At 34.8% G+C, this 24,652-nt stretch overlaps 1 protein-coding gene across 1 annotated transcript; it reads left to right on the forward strand.

The window, feature by feature from the left end:
- The first annotated feature begins 169 nt into the window (after positions 1 to 169).
- On the forward strand, positions 170 to 24,582 carry LOC130443328 (uncharacterized). The gene is made up of 27 exons (XM_056777896.1): positions 170 to 174; positions 235 to 491; positions 1,419 to 1,656; positions 1,723 to 1,964; positions 2,364 to 2,585; positions 2,636 to 2,866; positions 4,192 to 4,481; positions 5,249 to 5,424; positions 5,479 to 5,690; positions 5,782 to 5,945; positions 6,028 to 6,222; positions 12,963 to 13,098; positions 13,467 to 13,789; positions 13,844 to 13,936; positions 13,989 to 14,256; positions 14,311 to 14,481; positions 14,557 to 14,758; positions 14,812 to 15,143; positions 15,201 to 15,347; positions 20,306 to 20,611; positions 20,672 to 20,965; positions 21,860 to 22,008; positions 22,063 to 22,267; positions 23,284 to 23,453; positions 23,509 to 23,724; positions 23,779 to 24,268; positions 24,323 to 24,582. The coding sequence occupies exons 1-27, from the start codon at positions 170 to 172 to the stop codon at positions 24,580 to 24,582; spliced, it is 5,994 nt and encodes a 1,997-aa protein (XP_056633874.1).
- The last annotated feature ends 70 nt before the right edge of the window (positions 24,583 to 24,652 follow it).

Raw genomic sequence — 24,652 nt, forward strand, 5'->3', positions numbered from 1 at the left:
TTTTTTACCCAAATTAAAAATTTAGTATAAAAAAATTAATCAACTCAAAAATTTCAATTTCGATTTTGACTCATTTCAAATAATGTAATGTCAAAATTGATTTTACCAAACGTCACTTTGACTTGTATAAAAATTTAAGTGGGAATCTTTTACGATAATTTTCTAAATTATGAGGTAAATTAAGTAAATTGATATGAAAAATTTTTATTTTAACTCGATTTCTTTTACATTTAGAGTGAAAAAAAGGAAAATAGTGGAGATTAATTACCCTCCGGTGCCGACTAAAAAATGGATTCCTCCCGACGAAAGACCGAAAAAATCGAAAAAGAAGCCGGTTTATATAAAACCAGAAGGCATTACTCAAAAACTAGAAATTTCTAGTTTGAGAAAGGTGTGGCACCAATTCTGTTATTATGGGAAAAATGCAATATTATTAGGACATTATGGGCAAACTTCGAAAAAGTATTTGATTAAAACCAGGGGGCTACAAGGTATAATTTCACCTCATTCAATATTACGTTTTGTAAGTAGATTCAACGTAACACAAAAGGCAACAGAAAAATCACTAACAAAACTAGATCTACATTTTTCATTTTGAAATAGTCTATAATAGTGAGAAATTTAAAATTTATGATTTTTTTTGAGATTGTTTCCACTTTTATTTAATATTGGGACGGGTATACAGCCGCAGGCCATATAACGACCCTTATCATAGCTTAGAATAGAAGATAGTATGTGGCTCCATCTACTATTGGGTAACTATTATTCTAGATGTTTTCCGAAGAAGATGACATATTAAATAAATCGGGCGATTTATGAAAACACATTTTTTACCAAAAATCGATTTTATTCATCAACATAATCTCCTTCAAGAACAATACAATCATTCCATAAACTTCTCGATGCCGTGCTTTAGCAATTGCTTCTTCATTTGAGCTAAATTTCTTACCTACGAGCATTTTTTTAAGATCAGTAGTCACTGGAGATCAGATCTGGACTATATGGTAGATGAGGAAGCAATTTGAAGTATAATTCGTTCCATTTTACCATCATTGCCATCTAATTGCAAATCATTCAATTTTTCATCGACATTTTCCTTGGTTTCCGCATTCAAACGATCCAACAACTCTATGTGATATAAACACTGAAGACATAACCTCCCCACCTGGCTGTTGGGCCTTTGGACGCTTCGGACGTGATTCACCTGCTGCAGTCCACTCAGATGATGATCGTTTTGATTCCGGAGTAATGTGATGGATCCTTTGTTACATATTGACGCGAAAAATATGATTTTGGGGGGTTGTAATACGAAGCAAGTCGAATTTTGTCAGCTGTTGCTTGAAATTCGTTCTATAAACTCTTTCCCAATTAATCAATGTTTTTTGTATGTCTTTCTTTATAAAAATAAATTTTTTAAGGTGCTTGCAATTGTGCAGTAGCATGTATTTTCGCTTACCTCTTTCCGATGGACACATGGGATCGAAATACAATCGACAGGATTCTGGATCTAGGAAACAACTTATACATAACAAGTATACAGCAAGATCCTGACAGATGCTTGGTTTACGTATCCACGAATAAAGTTTTTAAATCAATTTATTTGGACAGAGATAAAATATCTTTTGAAATTGATTGTAAAAACGTTATTGAAACAAAGTAAGTTTTCGATTCTTTCTTCTTTAATACCATATTAACATCCGATTTATCATAATTTCTTTCTAGATTTTCCTCTGTAGCGGAAGACTTCGTTAAAGAAACTTTTATGCATAGCTTAGAAACGTTTTTCACTCATTATCCTTCTGGTATAGTCACCATGTTGGGAAAATATCTAGCTATTTGGATCCAAGATGAAGCCTATTATCTTTTCGATCCTACTGAACACACTGAAGATGGTTTTCCTGCTTTCGGCGTACAATGTCATACTAGACAAATTGAGCAAAACTATCCAAGATACCCACCAAAAGGTATAATGAATTCATACTTAGTATAAAAGACACAAAATACGTAATTTATTCCATTGCAATAACTTTAAATAAGATTTACCAAACAGACAACAGACTATGAATCCAGCTCATTGTTTTACATAATAACGATGAGTTTCTGTAATGCGAAGGAATCGTAGATTCAAACTTTATCTATGGAAAACCATCGAAGAAATAGTACCAAAGTGTCAAACAATCTGAGGAGGATGCAAAAGAGATGATGAAAATATTGTTGATTATAGCATCATCTAGTTTCTCGCTTCAGAACAACACTAAATCACTATATCCAGTAAAATAAAGCTTGGAACATGTAGTCAGACTATGTCCACTAATTTATCTCTTACTTTGATCAACAATTCATTACTAATACAACGTTTTTAGGTGATGGTTTTGCAGTACTTTACCGTTGTCTAACTTTAGATGACCTAGTTAATTTTCTATATCTCAATTTAAATGTACACGTCCCGATCGCTAAATTTACCCTAGAAGGGTGTACCGTGGAAAGATTTACCCACCTAAATCTAGAACCTCCAGAAAAAATAGATGATTTAGATATGGTCAAAGAGCAAATGTTAACGATGGATCAACTATTGGAGAGGAAAAGTAAATATTAACTAATCTAATTAACTCAATTGATACCAGGGATTCTTTAGGCGAACCCGGTTTTGATTTGACCAAAGAACGACTCACTACATACTTAGCCGAGATAGAAGATGATAGGGATGTGAGAAATTTGGAATTGTTAGAGATCGCGCCTGATGTTACTGATAATTTATCTCCTTCGAAGCGTCCTTCTTGGTTACAAGAACCTTTCGAGAAATCGGATGTATGCAAGTTTCCCATTCCACAAAAAAATAGACCGGATACTATCAGCTTTTATATTGGTTCGTAAAAAAATCAAAATTAACTACTACTAACTTAGAAACTAACCTAAAACCTCTACTCTATGTCATTCTAAAGGGATCTACACATATATACGAGGAACCTTTTATTTCAACCTCCGATCGCCCCGTGCAGACATTCAGGCGTCAGTCGGCGTTGTGGTACAGCCACATAAACATTATTGATGCTCCTGCCAAGTGAGATTCGTTTTCTACGGGCTGAAGGCCATAACGCTGCATAAATTTATCGGAAAATGAGTCGTCTGTTTGCGGAAAACTTCATATGTTGTGGAAAGTTTTGAAGATGACAGGATAAAGGGAGCTAAGGACGCAAATCTGTGGTTTCAGATGACCTGGTTTAACAAGTTGAAGAACACCGCAGATTCACTATAACTGCTGAAGAGGTTATTGAAAAGATTGTCGACAGTTGTGACAAATGTCTCAATCTCTTCGGTGAACTAAGTTGGAATTTCTGGAACCGTTGGCGATATTCATACTGAATATACTGTTTACAAAACCACTACACCAAAACTAGAAATTATACTGTAGTCTCTGAAGTTGATAACTTGGTTATCGAAACGCGCGTCAGACAGTATAATTCTTAGTGTTGGTGTAAACAGTATATTCAGTACTCTGCGGTGAAGTCCATCCATAGTGTCAATCAGAAAAAATTTCTTCATTTCTATTGATTTCCACTGGTGCGAGTGTATTTTACTTTCTTGATGCTACTAGTTTCAGTGATAATGAGACTATAACCTCTCAACTTGTTCCTGACTAATATTTTCTCAAAATTCTTCCAAGGCTAATTCCTGAAGATCATTTTCGTTAAATCTCTCATCGTTATCATCGATTTCATTGTCAGATGATTCTTGTAAATCATCTGAATTATAGTCTTCGGAGCTGGAATCTTGATTACAATTTTTTGCGCAGTTTTTAGGTATAAACTGTGAATAAATTTATAAGTTTCAGTGTGTGGCTTTACAAGAAAACATTCTCTGTGTGTAAACAATAAAATATTAACTAAGGAGATGGACAAAACATTCAATTTAAAGAATCATATCAACTTATAAATTTATAAGCTCTGAAGCAAACAGTATCTTCTTCATCTGATTTATCAGACTAAGGTACTGAAACATTATAGAAGCTGCTACTTTCAGCAAACAATATAAATGGTAATTGCGTCAGTTCTTCTTCATCTGATTCTACAAGCTGAGGTTTTCAATGGGGGGAGCAGTTCTTCACTAATTTCTCCCACTACAAGATGTCGCGATCAAAATCTATCAAAGACTCCTTCTTGTGGTGAAATAAATGATTATTTGAAATTACAGATTTGGAGCCTGAAGGTTCGAAAGGAATAATGAGAGCGGATACTCATCAGACGGACCCGAATTTTTCCAGATACAAAGGACGTCAAAGTATGGGAAATGCAATTTCTTCTCTAATTATGTTGAAATTCTACAAATCGAGATATTGGGTACCTGCCTTACTGAATAAAATACTCAAATATGGTGATCTACTATACAGAGATGCTATGATTACTATACCAAGGACTCAAGAATTGAAGCTATCGAATTTTCAAAAAAAGACCGAATATTGGGATAGAAAATTCACTCCGAAGGTTAAGATATATCAAATTTTTTCTATCAATACTTCTTTTTCTTTTTGAGATCTCTTTAATCCAATCTTCGTTTCATCACTGCTACAGGTTTTACTTCCATATACGAAGCTAAAGGTTCCCAATGAATTTTCACAATGAGAAAAATGTTTTTCGGCATTTATTAATACATGTTTGGAAAGCTTATATCTTTTCTGCTGTTTTTTGACATAATCAACCTTTTTTGATAGCAGTTTACCAACTTCTTTCAACTCTACTTCCAAAGATTTTCTTGATTCAGGGAAGAGATCGTAATCACTGGAAACCAAGTCTGGCCTGTAAGGAGGGTTCGAGACAGTATCTCATCTAACTATGTTAATAATTTGTGACATGGACGGTTTTTGGACACGCTTTATCCATTTGTAAGCATGCCTCTTATCTAGTTTTGAAACGCGCGCCGATTAAAAGTCTGATAAGCATTAACTATCGTATGACAATCCTTTCCTGTACCAAAAGACACACGACATCACTTCACCCGCAGACAAAATTTATTTAAACTTTCTTCGGCTTCGATATTACATTGTTTTATCCACTTTCGCAATAATTTCGTTCGAAAGTATGGCCAGAATCTTGTTCGTCATAGACGCCTGTATCTGAATTTCCTGCAGATGATCCGTCTTCTGTAAATAACTCCTGGGTATACAAATATGGTTATTTTACCTATTATTTGTCCTTTCATAATTAATTCTTATTCATGTTCTCTTTTTTGTTTATTTACCATTTTTTTTTAGATTGAAGATTTCGTCGTTGTTGGCAGATTGATATCGAGCAATTTCGAAGTACTAGATTTACTATCAGCTTTAGATAGTTATCTAATAGAAAACAGTTGCTGTGTCATCATCGGTCCGATAACTTTATCGATTTGGATAGAGGACGGTAAATTTTATTCGTTCGATCCAAATGGAAGGTAACAAACTTGAAATAAAATGTTACAAACTCGATTTTGAATCGATATTCATAGGGATACAGAAGGAAAAGCTATATCCGAAGATGATTTACAGACGAATCCGAATCTTGGAAGGGCTTGCGTCATGTGGTTTTCGAAATTAAAAGATTTCGTCGATTTGTATATGCATAACGTACCGAAATATATGAGGACGGATCCATTTTATATTAGTAAAGTACAAATTACTGATTACGTTGATCTACCGGAATCTTGGTATAACTTTAAAAGTAAGAAAACAAAAATATTATCACTGGAAACTACTTTATTGGTCCTAGGGGAGTCGCTGGTTAGGAAAATCTAAGTGTGTCTGTTCCGTAGGTATTTTTCCTGGGGTATGGATTCTAAGAGGCAATATGAGTCAAAGTGATAGAGTATTTGATGTGGTATCAAGAAATTTCCAAAGCCCGGCGATGTGTTTGGTAATGTTAGCCATGCAACAGACATTGCCTATCAAAGAATTCGTTAAAGAAACCATAGACGAAGTAATGTTTTTATCTACATCCATCTACCATTTTGTTAACGTTACTACATTTGGAATTGATAAAATGAATGAAAATTTTTTAGGTTCTAGAAATTGGAGACAAGTTCTATAAAGATTCGATCGAAATTTTAGCGGAAAGGGAACAATTCACTGACAGGATGCTGATGTTAACCGACATCAAGAGAAATTTTCGGTGGATGGATAAAATTGTGGACTTTGATGTAGAGGAATGTGTTTCTAATGGTATTTTTGATTGTAAGGAGAATAATTTTGAAAAGGTACCAAAAACAAAGTCCAGAAATATTACAAGAACAAAACTTATTGATATACGAGGGTATTTCCATAAGTAGTAGCCTGTCTGCTCAAAAAGTCATTTACAATCGTGTAAAAAAAATCATATCAGCAATGATAAGGCTTTTGCTCTCTGAAGGAAATGGCGTAGGGATATCAAGGAGCTTCTGGTCATTTTGTGATAGTCAAGAAATCAATTTAGGCGCTGGAAATCAAGGAAGGTGTTGGCAGCTCGTTGACGCTATTAAACGGCAATCAAAAGAAGCTTCTGGGTCATTTTGTGATAGTCAAGAAATCATTTTAGGCTCTAGAAATCAAGGAAGGTGTTGGCAGCTCGTCGATTGAACTTTGACGCTGTTTAACGGCAATCAAAAGAAGCTTCTGGGTCATTTTGTGATAGTCAAGAAATCATTTTAGGCTCTAGAAATCAAGGAAGGTGTTGGCAGCTCGTTGACGCTATTAAACGGCAATCAAAAGAAGCTTCTGGGTCATTTTGTGATAGTCAAGAAATCATTTTAGGCTCTAGAAATCAAGGAAGGTGTTGGCAGCTCGTCGATTGAATTTTGACGCTGTTTAACGGCATTCAAAAGAAGCTTCTGGGTCATTTTGTGATAGTCAAGAAATCATTTTAGGCTCTAGAAATCAAGGAAGGTGTTGGCAGCTCGTCGATTGAACTTTGACGCTGTTTAACGGCAATCAAAAGAAGCTTCTGGGTCATTTTGTGATAGTCAAGAAATTATTTTAGGCGCTAGAAATCAAGGAAGGTGTTGGCAGCTCGTCGATTGAATTTTGACGCTGTTTAACGGCAATCAAAAGAAGCTTCTGGGTCATTTTGTGATAATCAAGAAATCATTTTAGGCGCTAGAAATCAAGGAAGGTGTTGGCAGCTCGTCGATTGAACTTTGACGCTGTTTAACGGCAATCAAAAGAAGCTTCTGGGTCATTTTGTGATAATCAAGAAATCATTTTAGGCGCTAGAAATCAAGGAAGGTGTTGGCAGCTCGTCGATTGAATTTTGACGCTGTTTAACGGCAATGAAATGAAGCTTCTGGGTCATTTTGTGATAATCAAGAAATCATTTTAGGCGCTAGAAATCAAGGAAGGTGTTGGCAGCTCGTCGATTGAATTTTGACGCTGTTTAACGGCAATCAAAAGAAGCTTCTGGGTCATTTTGTGATAGTCAAGAAATTATTTTAGGCGCTAGAAATCAAGGAAGGTGTTGGCAGCTCGTCGATTGAATTTTGACGCTGTTTAAAGGCAATCAAAAGAAGCTTCTGGGTCATTTTGTGATAATCAAGAAATCATTTTAGGCGCTAGAAATCAAGGAAGGTGTTGGCAGCTCGTCGATTGAACTTTGACGCTGTTTAACGGCAATCAAAAGAAGCTTCTGGGTCATTTTGTGATAATCAAGAAATCATTTTAGGCGCTAGAAATCAAGGAAGGTGTTGGCAGCTCGTCGATTGAACTTTGACGCTGTTTAATGGCAATCAAAAGAAGCTTCTGGGTCATTTTGTGATAATCAAGAAATCATTTTAGGCGCTAGAAATCAAGGAAGGTGTTGGCAGCTCGTCGATTGAACTTTGACGCTGTTTAACGGCAATCAAAAGAAGCTTCTGGGTCATTTTGTGATAATCAAGAAATCATTTTAGGCGCTAGAAATCAAGGAAGGTGTTGGCAGCTCGTCGATTGAATTTTGACGCTGTTTAACGGCAATGAAATGAAGCTTCTGGGTCATTTTGTGATAATCAAGAAATCATTTTAGGCGCTAGAAATCAAGGAAGGTGTTGGCAGCTCGTCGATTGAACTTTGACGCTGTTTAACGGCAATCAAAAGAAGCTTCTGGGTCATTTTGTGATAATCAAGAAATCATTTTAGGCGCTAGAAATCAAGGAAGGTGTTGGCAGCTCGTCGATTGAACTTTGACGCTGTTTAATGGCAATCAAAAGAAGCTTCTGGGTCATTTTGTGATAATCAAGAAATCATTTTAGGCGCTAGAAATCAAGGAAGGTGTTGGCAGCTCGTCGATTGAACTTTGACGCTGTTTAACGGCAATCAAAAGAAGCTTCTGGGTCATTTTGTGATAATCAAGAAATCATTTTAGGCGCTAGAAATCAAGGAAGGTGTTGGCAGCTCGTCGATTGAACTTTGACGCTGTTTAATGGCAATCAAAAGAAGCTTCTGGGTCATTTTGTGATAATCAAGAAATCATTTTAGGCGCTAGAAATCAAGGAAGGTGTTGGCAGCTCGTCGATTGAACTTTGACGCTGTTTAACGGCAATCAAAAGAAGCTTCTGGGTCATTTTGTGATAATCAAGAAATCATTTTAGGCGCTAGAAATCAAGGAAGGTGTTGGCAGCTCGTCGATTGAATTTTGACGCTGTTTAACGGCAATGAAATGAAGCTTCTGGGTCATTTTGTGATAATCAAGAAATCATTTTAGGCGCTAGAAATCAAGGAAGGTGTTGGCAGCTCGTCGATTGAACTTTGACGCTGTTTAACGGCAATCAAAAGAAGCTTCTGGGTCATTTTGTGATAATCAAGAAATCATTTTAGGCGCTAGAAATCAAGGAAGGTGTTGGCAGCTCGTCGATTGAATTTTGACGCTGTTTAACGGCAATGAAATGAAGCTTCTGGGTCATTTTGTGATAATCAAGAAATCATTTTAGGCGCTAGAAATCAAGGAAGGTGTTGGCAGCTCGTCGATTGAATTTTGACGCTGTTTAACGGCAATGAAATGAAGCTTCTGGGTCATTTTGTGATAGTCAAGAAATTATTTTAGGCGCTAGAAATCAAGGAAGGTGTTGGCAGCTCGTCGATTGAATTTTGACGCTGTTTAAAGGCAATCAAAAGAAGCTTCTGGGTCATTTTGTGATAATCAAGAAATCATTTTAGGCGCTAGAAATCAAGGAAGGTGTTGGCAGCTCGTCGATTGAACTTTGACGCTGTTTAACGGCAATCAAAAGAAGCTTCTGGGTCATTTTGTGATAATCAAGAAATCATTTTAGGCGCTAGAAATCAAGGAAGGTGTTGGCAGCTCGTCGATTGAACTTTGACGCTGTTTAATGGCAATCAAAAGAAGCTTCTGGGTCATTTTGTGATAATCAAGAAATCATTTTAGGCGCTAGAAATCAAGGAAGGTGTTGGCAGCTCGTCGATTGAACTTTGACGCTGTTTAACGGCAATCAAAAGAAGCTTCTGGGTCATTTTGTGATAATCAAGAAATCATTTTAGGCGCTAGAAATCAAGGAAGGTGTTGGCAGCTCGTCGATTGAACTTTGACGCTATTTAATGGCAATCAAAAGAAGCTTCTGGGTCATTTTGTGATAATCAAGAAATTATTTTAGGCGCTAGAAATCAAGGAAGGTGTTGGCAGCTCGTCGATTGAACTTTGACGCTGTTTAACGGCAATCAAAAGAAGCTTCTGGGTCATTTTGTGATAGTCAAGAAATTATTTTAGGCGCTAGAAATCAAGGAAGGTGTTGGCAGCTCGTCGATTGAACTTTGACGCTGTTTAACGGCAATCAAAAGAAGCTTCTGGGTCATTTTGTGATAGTCAAGAAATCATTTTAGGCTCTAGAAATCAAGGAAGGTGTTGGCAGCTCGTCGATTGAACTTTGACGCTGTTTAACGGCAATCAAAAGAAGCTTCTGGGTCATTTTGTGATAATCAAGAAATCATTTTAGGCGCTAGAAATCAAGGAAGGTGTTGGCAGCTCGTCGATTGAACTTTGACGCTGTTTAACGGCAATCAAAAGAAGCTTCTGGGTCATTTTGTGATAGTCAAGAAATCATTTTAGGCTCTAGAAATCAAGGAAGGTGTTGGCAGCTCGTCGATTGAACTTTGACGCTGTTTAACGGCAATCAAAAGAAGCTTCTGGGTCATTTTGTGATAATCAAGAAATCATTTTAGGCGCTAGAAATCAAGGAAGGTGTTGGCAGCTCGTCGATTGAACTTTGACGCTGTTTAACGGCAATCAAAAGAAGCTTCTGGGTCATTTTGTGATAGTCAAGAAATTATTTTAGGCGCTAGAAATCAAGGAAGGTGTTGGCAGCTCGTCGATTGAATTTTGACGCTGTTTAACGGCAATCAAAAGAAGCTTCTGGGTCATTTTGTGATAATCAAGAAATCATTTTAGGCGCTAGAAATCAAGGAAGGTGTTGGCAGCTCGTCGATTGAACTTTGACGCTGTTTAACGGCAATCAAAAGAAGCTTCTGGGTCATTTTGTGATAATCAAGAAATCATTTTAGGCGCTAGAAATCAAGGAAGGTGTTGGCAGCTCGTCGATTGAATTTTGACGCTGTTTAACGGCAATCAAAAGAAGCTTCTGGGTCATTTTGTGATAGTCAAGAAATTATTTTAGGCTCTAGAAATCAAGGAAGGTGTTGGCAGCTCGTCGATTGAACTTTGACGCTGTTTAACGGCAATCAAAAGAAGCTTCTGGGTCATTTTGTGATAGTCAAGAAATTATTTTAGGCGCTAGAAATCAAGGAAAGTGTTGGCAGCTCGTCGATTGAACTTTGACGCTGTTTAACGGCAATCAAAAGAAGCTTCTGGGTCATTTTGTGATAATCAAGAAATCATTTTAGGCGCTAGAAATCAAGGAAGGTGTTGGCAGCTCGTCGATTGAACTTTGACGCTGTTTAACGGCAATCAAAAGAAGCTTCTGGGTCATTTTGTGATAGTCAAGAAATTATTTTAGGCGCTAGAAATCAAGGAAGGTGTTGGCAGCTCGTCGATTGAATTTTGACGCTGTTTAACGGCAATCAAAAGAAGCTTCTGGGTCATTTTGTGATAGTCAAGAAATTATTTTAGGCGCTAGAAATCAAGGAAAGTGTTGGCAGCTCGTCGATTGAACTTTGACGCTGTTTAACGGCAATCAAAAGAAGCTTCTGGGTCATTTTGTGATAATCAAGAAATCATTTTAGGCGCTAGAAATCAAGGAAGGTGTTGGCAGCTCGTCGATTGAACTTTGACGCTGTTTAACGGCAATCAAAAGAAGCTTCTGGGTCATTTTGTGATAGTCAAGAAATTATTTTAGGCGCTAGAAATCAAGGAAGGTGTTGGCAGCTCGTCGATTGAACTTTGACGCTGTTTAACGGCAATCAAAAGAAGCTTCTGGGTCATTTTGTGATAGTCAAGAAATTATTTTAGGCGCTAGAAATCAAGGAAGGTGTTGGCAGCTCGTCGATTGAACTTTGACGCTGTTTAACGGCAATCAAAAGAAGCTTCTGGGTTTTTTTGTGATAGTCAAGAAATTATTTTAGGCGCTAGAAATCAAGGAAGGTGTTGGCAGCTCGTCGATTGAATTTTGACGCTGTTTAACGGCAATCAAAAGAAGCTTCTGGGACATTTTGTGATAGTCAAGAAATTATTTTAGGCGCTAGAAATCAAGGAAGGTTTTGGCAGCTCGTCGATTGAATTTTGACGCTGTTTAACGGCAATCAAAAGAAGCTTCTGGGTCATTTTGTGATAATCAAGAAATCATTTTAGGCGCTAGAAATCAAGGAAGGTGTTGGCAGCTCGTCGATTGAAGTTTGACGCTGTTTAACGGCAATCAAAAGAAGCTTCTGGGTCATTTTGTGATAATCAAGAAATCATTTTAGGCGCTAGAAATCAAGGAAGGTGTTGGCAGCTCGTCGATTGAACTTTGACGCTGTTTAACGGCAATCAAAAGAAGCTTCTGGGTCATTTTGTGATAGTCAAGAAATTATTTTAGGCGCTAGAAATCAAGGAAGGTGTTGGCAGCTCGTCGATTGAATTTTGACGCTGTTTAACGGCAATCAAAAGAAGCTTCTGGGTCATTTTGTGATAGTCAAGAAATTATTTTAGGCGCTAGAAATCAAGGAAGGTGTTGGCAGCTCGTCGATTGAATTTTGACGCTGTTTAACGGCAATCAAAAGAAGCTTCTGGGTCATTTTGTGATAGTCAAGAAATTATTTTAGGCGCTAGAAATCAAGGAAGGTGTTGGCAGCTCGTCGATTGAATTTTGACGCTGTTTAACGGCAATCAAAAGAAGCTTCTGGGTAATTTTGTGATAGTCAAGAAATTATTTTAGGCGCTAGAAATCAAGGAAGGTGTTGGCAGCTCGTCGATTGAATTTTGACGCTGTTTAACGGCAATCAAAAGAAGCTTCTGGGTCATTTTGTGATAATCAAGAAATCATTTTAGGCGCTAGAAATCAAGGAAGGTGTTGGCAGCTCGTCGATTGAACTTTGACGCTGTTTAACGGCAATCAAAAGAGTAGCTACAGAGGGTTTTATCCCAAAAACATGTTCCAAAGGAGGCGAAAATTCTCCTGTCTTTCGAAGACGATCTGCATCGTCGAGCAATCCTTCGGGAAAAGGTAACTATGTCGAATTATTGGGCCGATTCGACAGTAAATTGAAGACAGCACGATCCAAATTGATGAAGAAAAATATGCTTTTACATGAAAGAGCACCTGGTTCATATCTCCGCGTTAGTTACATTAAATTTAACAAACGAATTGCTGCTCAATTTATAGTATACTCCAGATTTGGCCTCGAGTGGTTCCAAACTTGACAAAATGGAGCTGAGCCCAAATTTGAATCTAATGCGGAGATCATCGCCACCACGGAAACCTCGGTTGCGAGAAAATTTATTAATCAGATGAAAATTAAATATAAATTTTCATTTTTTTAATCGGTCTGCTCTCGTCTATCGATAAATGATGATAACAGATCTTAGTAGTGCTTGTCTAATTTTCAGGTTGTAAGAGATTATTTTTCTAATTACGATTCCGGAATAATAACCTGCAAAGTTATGTCGGTAGCTCTGTGGAAAAATGAAGATAAATATTATTATTTCGACAGCCATAATAGAGATGATAAAGGATTATCGACGCGTGAGTTTTTTTTACATCCAATTAATTTATATACAAAAATTTTGCTTAATTAGGGAATTTAAACATAGTTATTTAGTGAGATACAGGTTGATAAAATTACAGTTTTATTGATTCAATACGGGTACGTGCGGAATTACAGAGGAGAAGGGAAAATTGCAAAATAAAATGTTGAATTGGATTCCACAGGGGAACGGAAGATCAAGAATTTATGGAATAAGAAAATAATTGAGTATATGAAATGTGAACTCAGGAAAGAGTGGAAATTAAGCATCGGACAACGTCGTAGGACGTTTTGAATCGTGTTTATTTATATTAAACATTTTTGTAACTTATTTTCAATTGTATTGATACATATAATGATATTTCAGCCTATGGTACTGCTTGTATCTTGAGAGCGAATCATTTAGAAGATTTAATAGAAATTTTGTTAGCGAATTTCGCCCCAACTAAAGAAAATTATTATAATATTCATAACGTAAAAATAACTTTCTCTCAAGTTGACGCAGATCAATTGATACGTCCAATAATGGAATTTTATAAGAGATTAAGCGAAAATAAATCGATTTTGAGATCCCTTTATAGCGAAATATCTAACAAATACGACTTGAACATTGGGAAACAGACCATACCGATGTGTGTTATGGCTTTAGGATTCAACAGATTAAAACCTTCCATAGAATGGAATCAACAAGTATTTCTTCATTTTTTTCTCCAAAGAATTCAATAATTATTAAATTTTTTATAGGATTTAGATGAAATTCTAAACAAAGGTGACGCGTATTATACGGCTAGTATGATAGAAATACTAAAAGAAGAAGAAATGGAACATTTATCTAAAGTAACATAAATATCTCAATCAAATATTATAAATAATTTCGTTTGATTTTTAGATACGAACCGGTAACGTCCCCACGTCAGGTCAAGAAATTTCAGAATACGAAACGAAATCGGAAGAGGAATCGATTCCCAAAAAAGAAGAAGGTTCGAAAAAATCGGAAGAAGAAGCAGTAGCGGTTAAATCGGAAACAGTAGAAGAAGAAGAAAAAGAAGAAGAAAAAGACGAACACGCTCCTCTAGAAATAACATTAGATAACGTTAAAAAGGAATTTAACATAGGATTTAATAAGTTTAATGTTGAAATTGAAGATGTCGAAGAAGGTAATTAAAAATTTATCAAATATATTTTCATATTTGGAAAATGTAATTTTACAGGCTTGGTTCGACCGAATTTGAAAGAAGCTCTTCGCAATTTCTTCGAAACGCCCCAAACTGACGATTATTACAATCAAGAAATGATGGTAATCACCAAACCTTATTCGGTTATAACTTGGAGGGATGATCACGTCTGGTATCTATTTGATCCCAAACCAAGGGATAAAGAAGGTAAGTTTTTCGACTTCCTGTTTTTTTTTCGTTCTATTTTTGTTTTTTTTTTCATAAATCCTATTAAATATCTAGGTTATGTGATTGGCTTGGAGGACTGGAGCGAATTCCGTCTACCGAAACCCCCCAAACAAAAGAAGAATAAACGGGGAATCACAAAAACACGTCCGGCGATTTTAAACGAACCAGAAGGAGGAGACACTTTACAGAATGTCACTAATTACGAAGGTTTCACCGCCGGTGAAGGGCAACCCGATTATAATCTAGCGGATTACATGTAAATTTATAATTTAATCGTTTATTTTTTCGATAATTTCTGTTTGTAATTAGGGGCGGAGAAGAAGAAGAAATCGAATCGGAAGAAAGCGAAATCGTTTATCCTCAGATGGTGCACAAGAGTTCGTCGTTTTGGAGGGAAAAAGAAAAATCCGGTAAAGCTTGCGTTTTAGCTTTCAATCGTTTAGAAGAACTTATCGAACATATTTTCGCTAATATCCCGCCTAAATTAACGCCGGATACAAAATTCGCTCTTAAATCCGTCAAACTTGTCAATAATACAGAGCTCAAGTTGAGGTTCAATCCGTCGTGTGAACGAATGGATATTTACGAAGGAAATTGGTATGATTTCGAAGAAGTCGATCGAGGGATGTGGATTTTGAGAGGTAGCTAATGATAAATTAGTATCGAAAAAATGTTTATCTTATCGATCAATTTTTTAGGAACAATGACGTTATGTAACGAACTTTTTCCGAAAGAAAATCGTGGAAAACAGCAACTACCAACCGCTTACGTCGCTCTGGCAACTGCTTATATATTTTCAATAGTGTGTTTCAACGAATGCAGTATAGACACGATTTTGAAATATGGTAAATAATATGCTGGAAAGTAGAGATTAAACTTGTTAAAAGGGCGTGAAGAAAAACGCCTTGAAAAAGTTTTTTAGCGCAGAAAAATTATAAACAATATTATCAATTTAAATCAATTAATTTAAATTCTTAAGAAGGGTGAAATTTTCAATAAATTTCAAAAGCTTTATCTCTATTTTTAACTTGTAAACAAAACCGAGACTCAACTACTGTTTCCTATGAGTTTTCAGTTGATAGGTTGAGGGATTTCGTCAAAAACTATCGTGGCAAACAGCTAATGAAAACAGGAGACAATTTTCAATAGAAAAATCTCAATTCCTAAGCCTCTATTTCTATTTTTACGAGCTCTATCTATATTTCGTGTTAGTGAACAAAACCAAGAGCTCAACGACTGTTTCCTATGAGTTTTCAGTTGATAGGTTATGGGATTTCGTCAAACACTATCGTGTGAAACAGCTAATGAAAACAGGAGACAATTTTCAATAAAAAAATCTCAATTCCTGAGCATCTATCTCTATTTTTACGAACTCTATCTATATTTTGTGTTAGTGAACAAAACCAAGAGCTCAACGACTGTTTCCTATGAGTTTTCAGTTGATAGGTTATGGGATTTCGTCAAACACTATCGTGTGAAACAGCTAATGAAAACAGGAGACAATTTTCAATAAAAAAATCTCAATTCCTGAGCATCTATCTCTATTTTTACGAACTCTATCTATATTTTGTGTTAGTGAACAAAACCAAGAGCTCAACGACTGTTTCCTATGAGTTTTCAGTTGATAGGTTATGGGATTTCGTCAAACACTATCGTGTGAAACAGCTAATGAAAACAGGAGACAATTTTCAATAGAAAAATCTCAATTCCTGAGCATCTATCTCTATTTTTACGAACTCTATCTATATTTTGTGTTAGTGAACAAAACCAAGAGCTCAACGACTGTTTCCTATGAGTTTTCAGTTGATATATTGTGGACTTTCATCAGAAACTATCGTAGGAAACAGCTAATGAAAACAGGAGACAATTTTCAATAAAAAAATCTCAATTCCTGAGCATCTATCTCTATTTTTACGAACTCTATCTATATTTTGTGTTAGTGAACAAAACCAAGAGCTCAACGACTGTTTCCTATGAGTTTTCAGTTGATAGGTTATGGGATTTCGTCAAACACTATCGTGTGAAACAGCTAATGAAAACAGGAGACAATTTTCAATAAAAAAATCTCAATTCCTGAGCATCTATCTCTATTTTTACGAACTCTATCTATATTTTGTGTTAGTGAACAAAACCAAGAGCTCAACGACTGTTTCCTATGAGTTTTCAGTTGATATATTGTGGACTTTCATCAGAAACTATCGTAGGAAACAGCTAATGAAAACAGGAGACAATTTTCAATAGAAAAATCTCAATTCCTGAGCATCTATCTCTATTTTTACGAACTCTACCTATATTTTGTGTTAGTGAACAAAACCAAGAGCTCAACGACTGTTTCCTATGAGTTTTCAGTTGATATATTGTGGACTTTCATCAGAAACTATCGTAGGAAACAGCTAATGAAAACAGGAGACAATTTTCAATAAAAAAATCTCAATTCCTGAGCATCTATCTCTATTTTTACGAACTCTATCTATATTTTGTGTTAGTGAACAAAACCAAGAGCTCAACGACTGTTTCCTATGAGTTTTCAGTTGATATATTGTGGACTTTCATCAGAAACTATCGTAGGAAACAGCTAATGAAAACAGGAGACAATTTTCAATAAAAAAATCTCAATTCCTAAGCATCTATCTCTATTTTTACGAACTCTATCTATATTTTGTGTTAGTGAACAAAACCAAGAGCTCAACGACTGTTTCCTATGAGTTTTCAGTTGATAGGTTATGGGATTTCGTCAAACACTATCGTGTGAAACAGCTAATGAAAACAGGAGACAATTTTCAATAAAAAAATCTCAATTCCTGAGCATCTATCTCTATTTTTACGAACTCTTTCTATATTTTGTGTTAGTGAACAAAACCAAGAGCTCAACGACTGTTTCCTATGAGTTTTCAGTTGATATATTGTGGACTTTCATCAGAAACTATCGTAGGAAACAGCTAATGAAAACAGGAGACAATTTTCAATAAAATAATCTCAATTCCTGAGCATCTATCTCTATTTTTACGAACTCTATCTATATTTTGTGTTAGTGAACAAAACCAAGAGCTCAACGACTGTTTCCTATGAGTTTTCAGTTGATAGGTTATGGGATTTCGTCAAACACTATCGTGTGAAACAGCTAATGAAAACAGGAGACAATTTTCAATAAAAAAATCTCAATTCCTGAGCATCTATCTCTATTTTTACGAGCTCTATCTATATTTCGTGTTAGTGAACAAAACCAAGAGCTCAACGACTGTTTCCTATGAGTTTTCAGTTGATAGGTTATGGGATTTCGTCAAACACTATCGTGTGAAACAGCTAATGAAAACAGGAGACAATTTTCAATAAAAAAATCTCAATTCCTGAGCATCTATCTCTATTTTTACGAACTCTATCTATATTTCGTGTTAGTGAACAAAACCAAGAGCTCAACGACTGTTTCCTATGAGTTTTCAGTTGATAGGTTATGGGATTTCGTCAAACACTATCGTGTGAAACAGCTAATGAAAACAGGAGACAATTTTCAATAAAAAAATCTCAATTCCTGAGCATCTATCTCTATTTTTACGAACTCTATCTATATTTTGTGTTAGTGAACAAAACCAAGAGCTCAACGACTGTTTCCTATGAGTTTTCAGTTGATAGGTTATGGGATTTCGTCAAACACTATCGTGTGAAACAGCTAATGAAAACAGGAGACAATTTTCAATAAAAAAATCTCAATTCCTGAGCATCTATCTCTATTTTTACGAACTCTATCTATATTTTGTGTTAGTGAACAAAACCAAGAGCTCAACGACTGTTTCCTATGAGTTTTCAGTTGATAGGTTATGGGATTTCGTCAAACACTATCGTGTGAAACAGCTAATGAAAACAGGAGACAATTTTCAATAGAAAAATCTCAATTCCTGAGCATCTATCTCTATTTTTACGAACTCTATCTATATTTTGTGTTAGTGAACAAAACCAAGAGCTCAACGACTGTTTCCTATGAGTTTTCAGTTGATATATTGTGGACTTTCATCAGAAACTATCGTAGGAAACAGCTAATGAAAACAGGAGACAATTTTCAATAAAAAAATCTCAATTCCTGAGCATCTATCTCTATTTTTACGAACTCTATCTATATTTTGTGTTAGTGAACAAAACCAAGAGCTCAACGACTGTTTCCTATGAGTTTTCAGTTGATAGGTTATGGGATTTCGTCAAACACTATCGTGTGAAACAGCTAATGAAAACAGGAGACAATTTTCAATAAAAAAATCTCAATTCCTGAGCATCTATCTCTATTTTTACGAACTCTATCTATATTTTGTGTTAGTGAACAAAACCAAGAGCTCAACGACTGTTTCCTATGAGTTTTCAGTTGATATATTGTGGACTTTCATCAGAAACTATCGTAGGAAACAGCTAATGAAAACAGGAGACAATTTTCAATAGAAAAATCTCAATTCCTGAGCATCTATCTCTATTTTTACGAACTCTACCTATATTTTGTGTTAGTGAACAAAACCAAGAGCTCAACGACTGTTTCCTATGAGTTTTCAGTTGATATATTGTGGACTTTCATCAGAAACTATCGTAGGAAACAGCTAATGAAAACAGGAGACAATTTTCAATAAAAAAATCTCAATTCCTGAGCATCTATCTCTATTTTTACGAACTCTATCTATATTTTGTGTTAGTGAACAAAACCAAGAGCTCAACGACTGTTTCCTATGAGTTTTCAGTTGATATATTGTGGACTTTCATCAGAAACTATCGTAGGAAACAGCTAATGAAAACAGGAGACAATTTTCAATAAAAAAATCTCAATTCCTAAGCATCTATCTCTATTTTTACGAACTCTATCTATATTTTGTGTTAGTGAACAAAACCAAGAGCTCAACGACTGTTTCCTATGAGTTTTCAGTTGATAGGTTATGGGATTTCGTCAAACACTATCGTGTGAAACAGCTAATGAAAACAGGAGACAATTTTCAATAAAAAAATCTCAATTCCTGAGCATCTATCTCTATTTTTACGAACTCTTTCTATATTTTGTGTTAGTGAACAAAACCAAGAGCTCAACGACTGTTTCCTATGAGTTTTCAGTTGATATATTGTGGACTTTCATCAGAAACTATCGTAGGAAACAGCTAATGAAAACAGGAGACAATTTTCAATAAAATAATCTCAATTCCTGAGCATCTATCTCTATTTTTACGAACTCTATCTATATTTTGTGTTAGTGAACAAAACCAAGAGCTCAACGACTGTTTCCTATGAGTTTTCAGTTGATAGGTTATGGGATTTCGTCAAACACTATCGTGTGAAACAGCTAATGAAAACAGGAGACAATTTTCAATAAAAAAATCTCAATTCCTGAGCATCTATCTCTATTTTTACGAACTCTTTCTATATTTTGTGTTAGTGAACAAAACCAAGAGCTCAACGACTGTTTCCTATGAGTTTTCAGTTGATATATTGTGGACTTTCATCAGAAACTATCGTAGGAAACAGCTAATGAAAACAGGAGACAATTTTCAATAAAATAATCTCAATTCCTGAGCATCTATCTCTATTTTTACGAACTCTATCTATATTTTGTGTTAGTGAACAAAACCAAGAGCTCAACGACTGTTTCCTATGAGTTTTCAGTTGATATATTGTGGACTTTCATCAGAAACTATCGTAGGAAACAGCTAATGAAAACAGGAGACAATTTTCAATAAAATAATCTCAATTCCTGAGCATCTATCTCTATTTTTACGACCTCTATATTTTGAACTCGTAAACAATGCCAAGAACTCAACGACCGTTTTCTACGGGTTTTCAGGTGATAGATTATGCACTTTCATAAGGAATTATCGTAAGAACCAACTTATGAAATTCAATTGCAATTGTGGCCGAGATACCAGACTGTGTGATGATGAAATCAACTGGGTAGTACAACACGAGAAAATAACTTTAAAAGATATCCCGAAAAAAATGTGTCTTTCGAAATTTATGGTAAATGTAGACGTCGAATCGAACGTCGTAGTCGGTGATATCAACGCACAAAATTTCGAAGACACTCTCGATGTTAAACGTGGTCTTTCGAATTTCTTTGAAAACCATCAGTACGGTTTGTTAGAAGCTAAAGGTATTATTGAATATTTCAATTTGAAATATTATTGAATTTGTTATATTTACGTTGATTTAGGATTAACAGTAGCTATTTGGCGAGGTGCTAGGATGTTCTACATGTTCGATGGATTCAATAGAAGTCGAAATGGTACTATAACTCCATATGGTACGGCCTGTATTACGAGATATTTGAATCTAGAAAAACTAGCTGATATATTTCTAAGTAATCTACCAAAATATGGTAACAATTGCTTCACAATTCATAACGTCAGTATGACTAGAGATATCTGTCCAAGGGAAAGGGAACCTAAAGTAGTAATACCACCCCCGAAGACGGTTAACGTCGGTGGATTTGAAGAAATAACACCAGGTGAGCTGGTTCATTCTAATGTTTAATTTTGTTTATTTATGGAAAAGATATCCCCGTTTTTTTTTCTTTAATGTTTCGTTTAATTATAAAGAAATTGATTCTTCTATGGAAATTGAAGGTGTTGACAGATTTTTGAAAAAAAAAATCAGCTAGGAGCATCAGAAAACTTGGAATAAGAGCTTGAAATGGATCATTTCTTTTGGAACTTTTAAGCACCAGAAAACTTGTTAAAGTAAATAACTTAAGAATGAAAATATAAAAAAAAACACTTGTGACAACAGATTTTTAAAAAGGAGTTAGTTTGTAGCACTAGAAAACTTGTTAAAGGAAGTAAAGAAAACAAAGATAACATCGTTTTTATTGATAACATCATAATATTTTCAAGAGCTTTAGAATGAGAACATAAAACGAATTCTCTTCACTTTGATTGATGAGATTGTTAAGAAGAAATCAGTTGGGAGCATCAGAAAACTTGGAATAAGAGCTTGAAATGGATCATTTTTTTGGAACGGAAAATTGACACGTGGAAAGCGTCGTTTTTTCCTGTAGAAGAAATTCGAAGCACCAGAAAACTTGTTAAAGTAAATAACTTAAAAGAAAAAACTTTTGACAAAAGATTATTAAAAAGAAATTAGTTTTAGCACTAGAAAACGAATTCTATTCACTTTGATTGATGAGATTGTTAAGAAGAAATCAATTAGAAGCATCAGAAAACTTGTTGAAGGAACTAACGGTGGAGCATAAAGAATAAAATCCCCGGAGAAACATTTAATGAAGACTGCCTAAAGACATTATAAATATCTTAGATTATGGGATAATCATTTTCCTTACTTCTCTTTCAGTACTAATGAAATCGTAGTTTCTAATTCCGTGTTTCTTATTAATAATTTTTAGGTAAAAGCATTGTTAGAGGATCCATACACCAAGACGATCCGAAATTCGATAGAATGAAAAACTCCATGTCGGCCCCCATAGCAATCGTGGCACTTACAATGACTTTAATCCACAAAACGAACACGTGGTCGAAACCGATAATAGATGAAGTGAGAATATGAATAATAACGGCGTTCAATATATTTTTAAATATAACGTTTCAGATTATTGAAATCGGTTCTGAATTATATGATGATTCTGTTGAAACTCTTGGGTACGATTTCAATCAATGGGAAGACAAGTTGGTCATAGAAAATGTCAATACTCATTATAACATAGGAGTATTGAAAGCTAGTTGTGAAATAAGGATGTCCGATGTTAAAGGAATCATTGATATCAAAGATCCAAATACTTTCAATTTAAGACAAGGTATAATTGACAATTTTTTTTCACTTTATTCGCCGGGGTAGGTTAAATGAATCGAATTTTTTACTAGTGCTACATAAAAATAAATTTCAACCAAATCTTATCTGTTAAATCAATGAGAATGTCTTCTGTATTATAGTTTTCTACATTTTCATCAATCCAATAGAAAAAAATTTATATTTCATTCATTATTGATTGTACATGAAACATTAATACAACGTTTTGTAGTCAATTGTTTGCTCTACAAAAAAGATTTGATACATTATTTTCGTAAACCTCACCATTTAAAAGATATTTGAGGTTAAAGTTTAATAATTTTTAGACAAAATTCTTTTTATTTATGATCTTATAACTCGTAAACAAATGAGCGTGATGGAATGAACAGTAAAAATTCTTATATAAAATTGACTGTTCTAAAAAAAAGGTCTCTCATGTTTTTTTGTTTAAATGAAGCGTTTCAATGATATTCATTATTACATTTTGATTTGTATTGATAATAATAGTTTTTGATGGAAAATTCCAATCAATTTTTTTTCTAATATCTATTGAAATACATCGGTTGAATATACGATATACTTTTTAGAAATTGATAATTTTCCAATACAGATAAACATACTTATGTCTAAAAAATATTTGTTAGCATTTCTTGAAAATAAATGTGAACCAAATTTTATTACTTAAATCAATGAGAATGTCTTCTGTATTATAGTTTTCTACAATTTTATCAATCCAATAGAAAAAAATTTATATTTCATTGATTGTTAATCGCACATAAAATGTTAATACATCATTTTGTAGGAAATTTTTTGCTCTACAAAAAAGATTAAACAAATTTTTTCGTAAACCTCACCATTCAAAAGATATTTGAGGTTAAAGTTTAATAATTAATTAATTAATATCGACAGGTACGATAAATCTTGATGGTTAGGTTGTAAAGTAAACAAAATCTTTGGTAAGAAATTTATTGTTTAATAAGAACTTATCTTTTATGTGCAGACCTAAATATTTAATTTTTTTAGGAATAGAAAGATTCTTCGAAGAAAACACTCATGGTATCATAGTTTCCGAGCCAATTACTTTAGCTATATGGGAGGAAATTCAAGAAGATAATCAACCTCTTATATATGTATTTGATCCTAACGAAAGAGGCCCTGCCGGTATGCCAGATAATGAAGGCACAGCTTGTTTAGTAAGCAGGATTTTGTTGTTTGTTAATTGTTTGTTTTATTGTTTATATTTTTCAGCTGTGTTTCGTGAACGCAGCATTAGCCGCCACCCACCTCATCGGGTGCATACCGGAACCAATGCAGAAAATGTGCTGTTTCGAAATAGCACCAATAGAAATAATCGTAGGTTCGATGAAAACGTCCTGTAAAAAAAAGAAAATCAAAAGTAGTATAACGAATGTTTCTCCGAAGTGTGCCGAAGTTTCGGAGGACAAGAAATTCCTGAGAAAATACGTAAATCGTTTTATCAGTAACTAAAATTATAATCTAATTTTCTTCAACTTTTAGGTCGAACAACAAAGAAAGAAAAAAGAAGCTAAACGTTTACAACAACTTGGTCGTAAACAATATTACACCACGAAGGCTGGTTACTATCTCATTCGAGGTTACAATAGCCAAAATTCCCCATGTTTCACCGATTCTTGCAGAAACTTACAAGATATTCCAAACTGCATTGTGGCTATAGTCATGAATCATCTTATTTCAGTCGAACAATGGACTTCCAAAAACATCGACTTGATTTTAATGGCAGGCAACCAGCTTTACATAGATTCTTACATCGCTTACGGTCCAAAAGATCCCAAGCTTGGAATGAAAAATATCGTTAGGAAGTTTTATTTGAGACATTTAACGATACACGTTACAATCTACAAACCCATAATTAGTGAAGTATTTACCGTAAACACGTTGACCAGAACGTTGAGTGTGTTATTTACCCAAGAACAATATTGTATTCTTAATCATTTGGATCAATGGGTAACGCTATTTTTCAAATCAGGTAATTATCAACATTTATAACTATTTCTTATTTGATTTAAATATGTTTTTTTAGGTCTATTTTATATGTTCGATCCACATGAGAGAGATTTAGAAGGTTTCGCTCCAAAAAAACAATATTGCGGCTGCGGTTCGGCCATTTTAATGAAATTTGACGAAATCAGTAGTTTGGCAACAAGGCTAGTACAAAATCTATCGAAAAAAGAGATAGTACAACAAGTAGACGAAGAGATTGAAGCTGTTCACGAAGAAGAAGAAGAAGTTTACGAAGAAAATTTGTTTACGTTGTGGTTAGCAGCTGTTGATATTAAATGATTCATTCTGTGTTTTGTCTCAATTTGTAATTATAACAGATTATAATAATTAACTCGTATACAAAATGCCT

Source organism: Diorhabda sublineata, chromosome 4, assembly GCF_026230105.1.
Source record: "Diorhabda sublineata isolate icDioSubl1.1 chromosome 4, icDioSubl1.1, whole genome shotgun sequence".
In the NCBI taxonomy this organism is placed as follows: Eukaryota; Metazoa; Arthropoda; class Insecta; order Coleoptera; family Chrysomelidae; genus Diorhabda; species Diorhabda sublineata.

Excerpts from the sequence above, each read along its gene's own strand:
- LOC130443328 (XM_056777896.1), top strand. Across the intron at positions 14,759-14,811 it reads TATAATCTAGCGGATTACAT|GGGCGGAGAAGAAGAAGAAA; the intron begins GTAAATTTATAA and ends GTTTGTAATTAG. Across the intron at positions 23,725-23,778 it reads AGAAATTCCTGAGAAAATAC|GTCGAACAACAAAGAAAGAA; the intron begins GTAAATCGTTTT and ends TTCAACTTTTAG.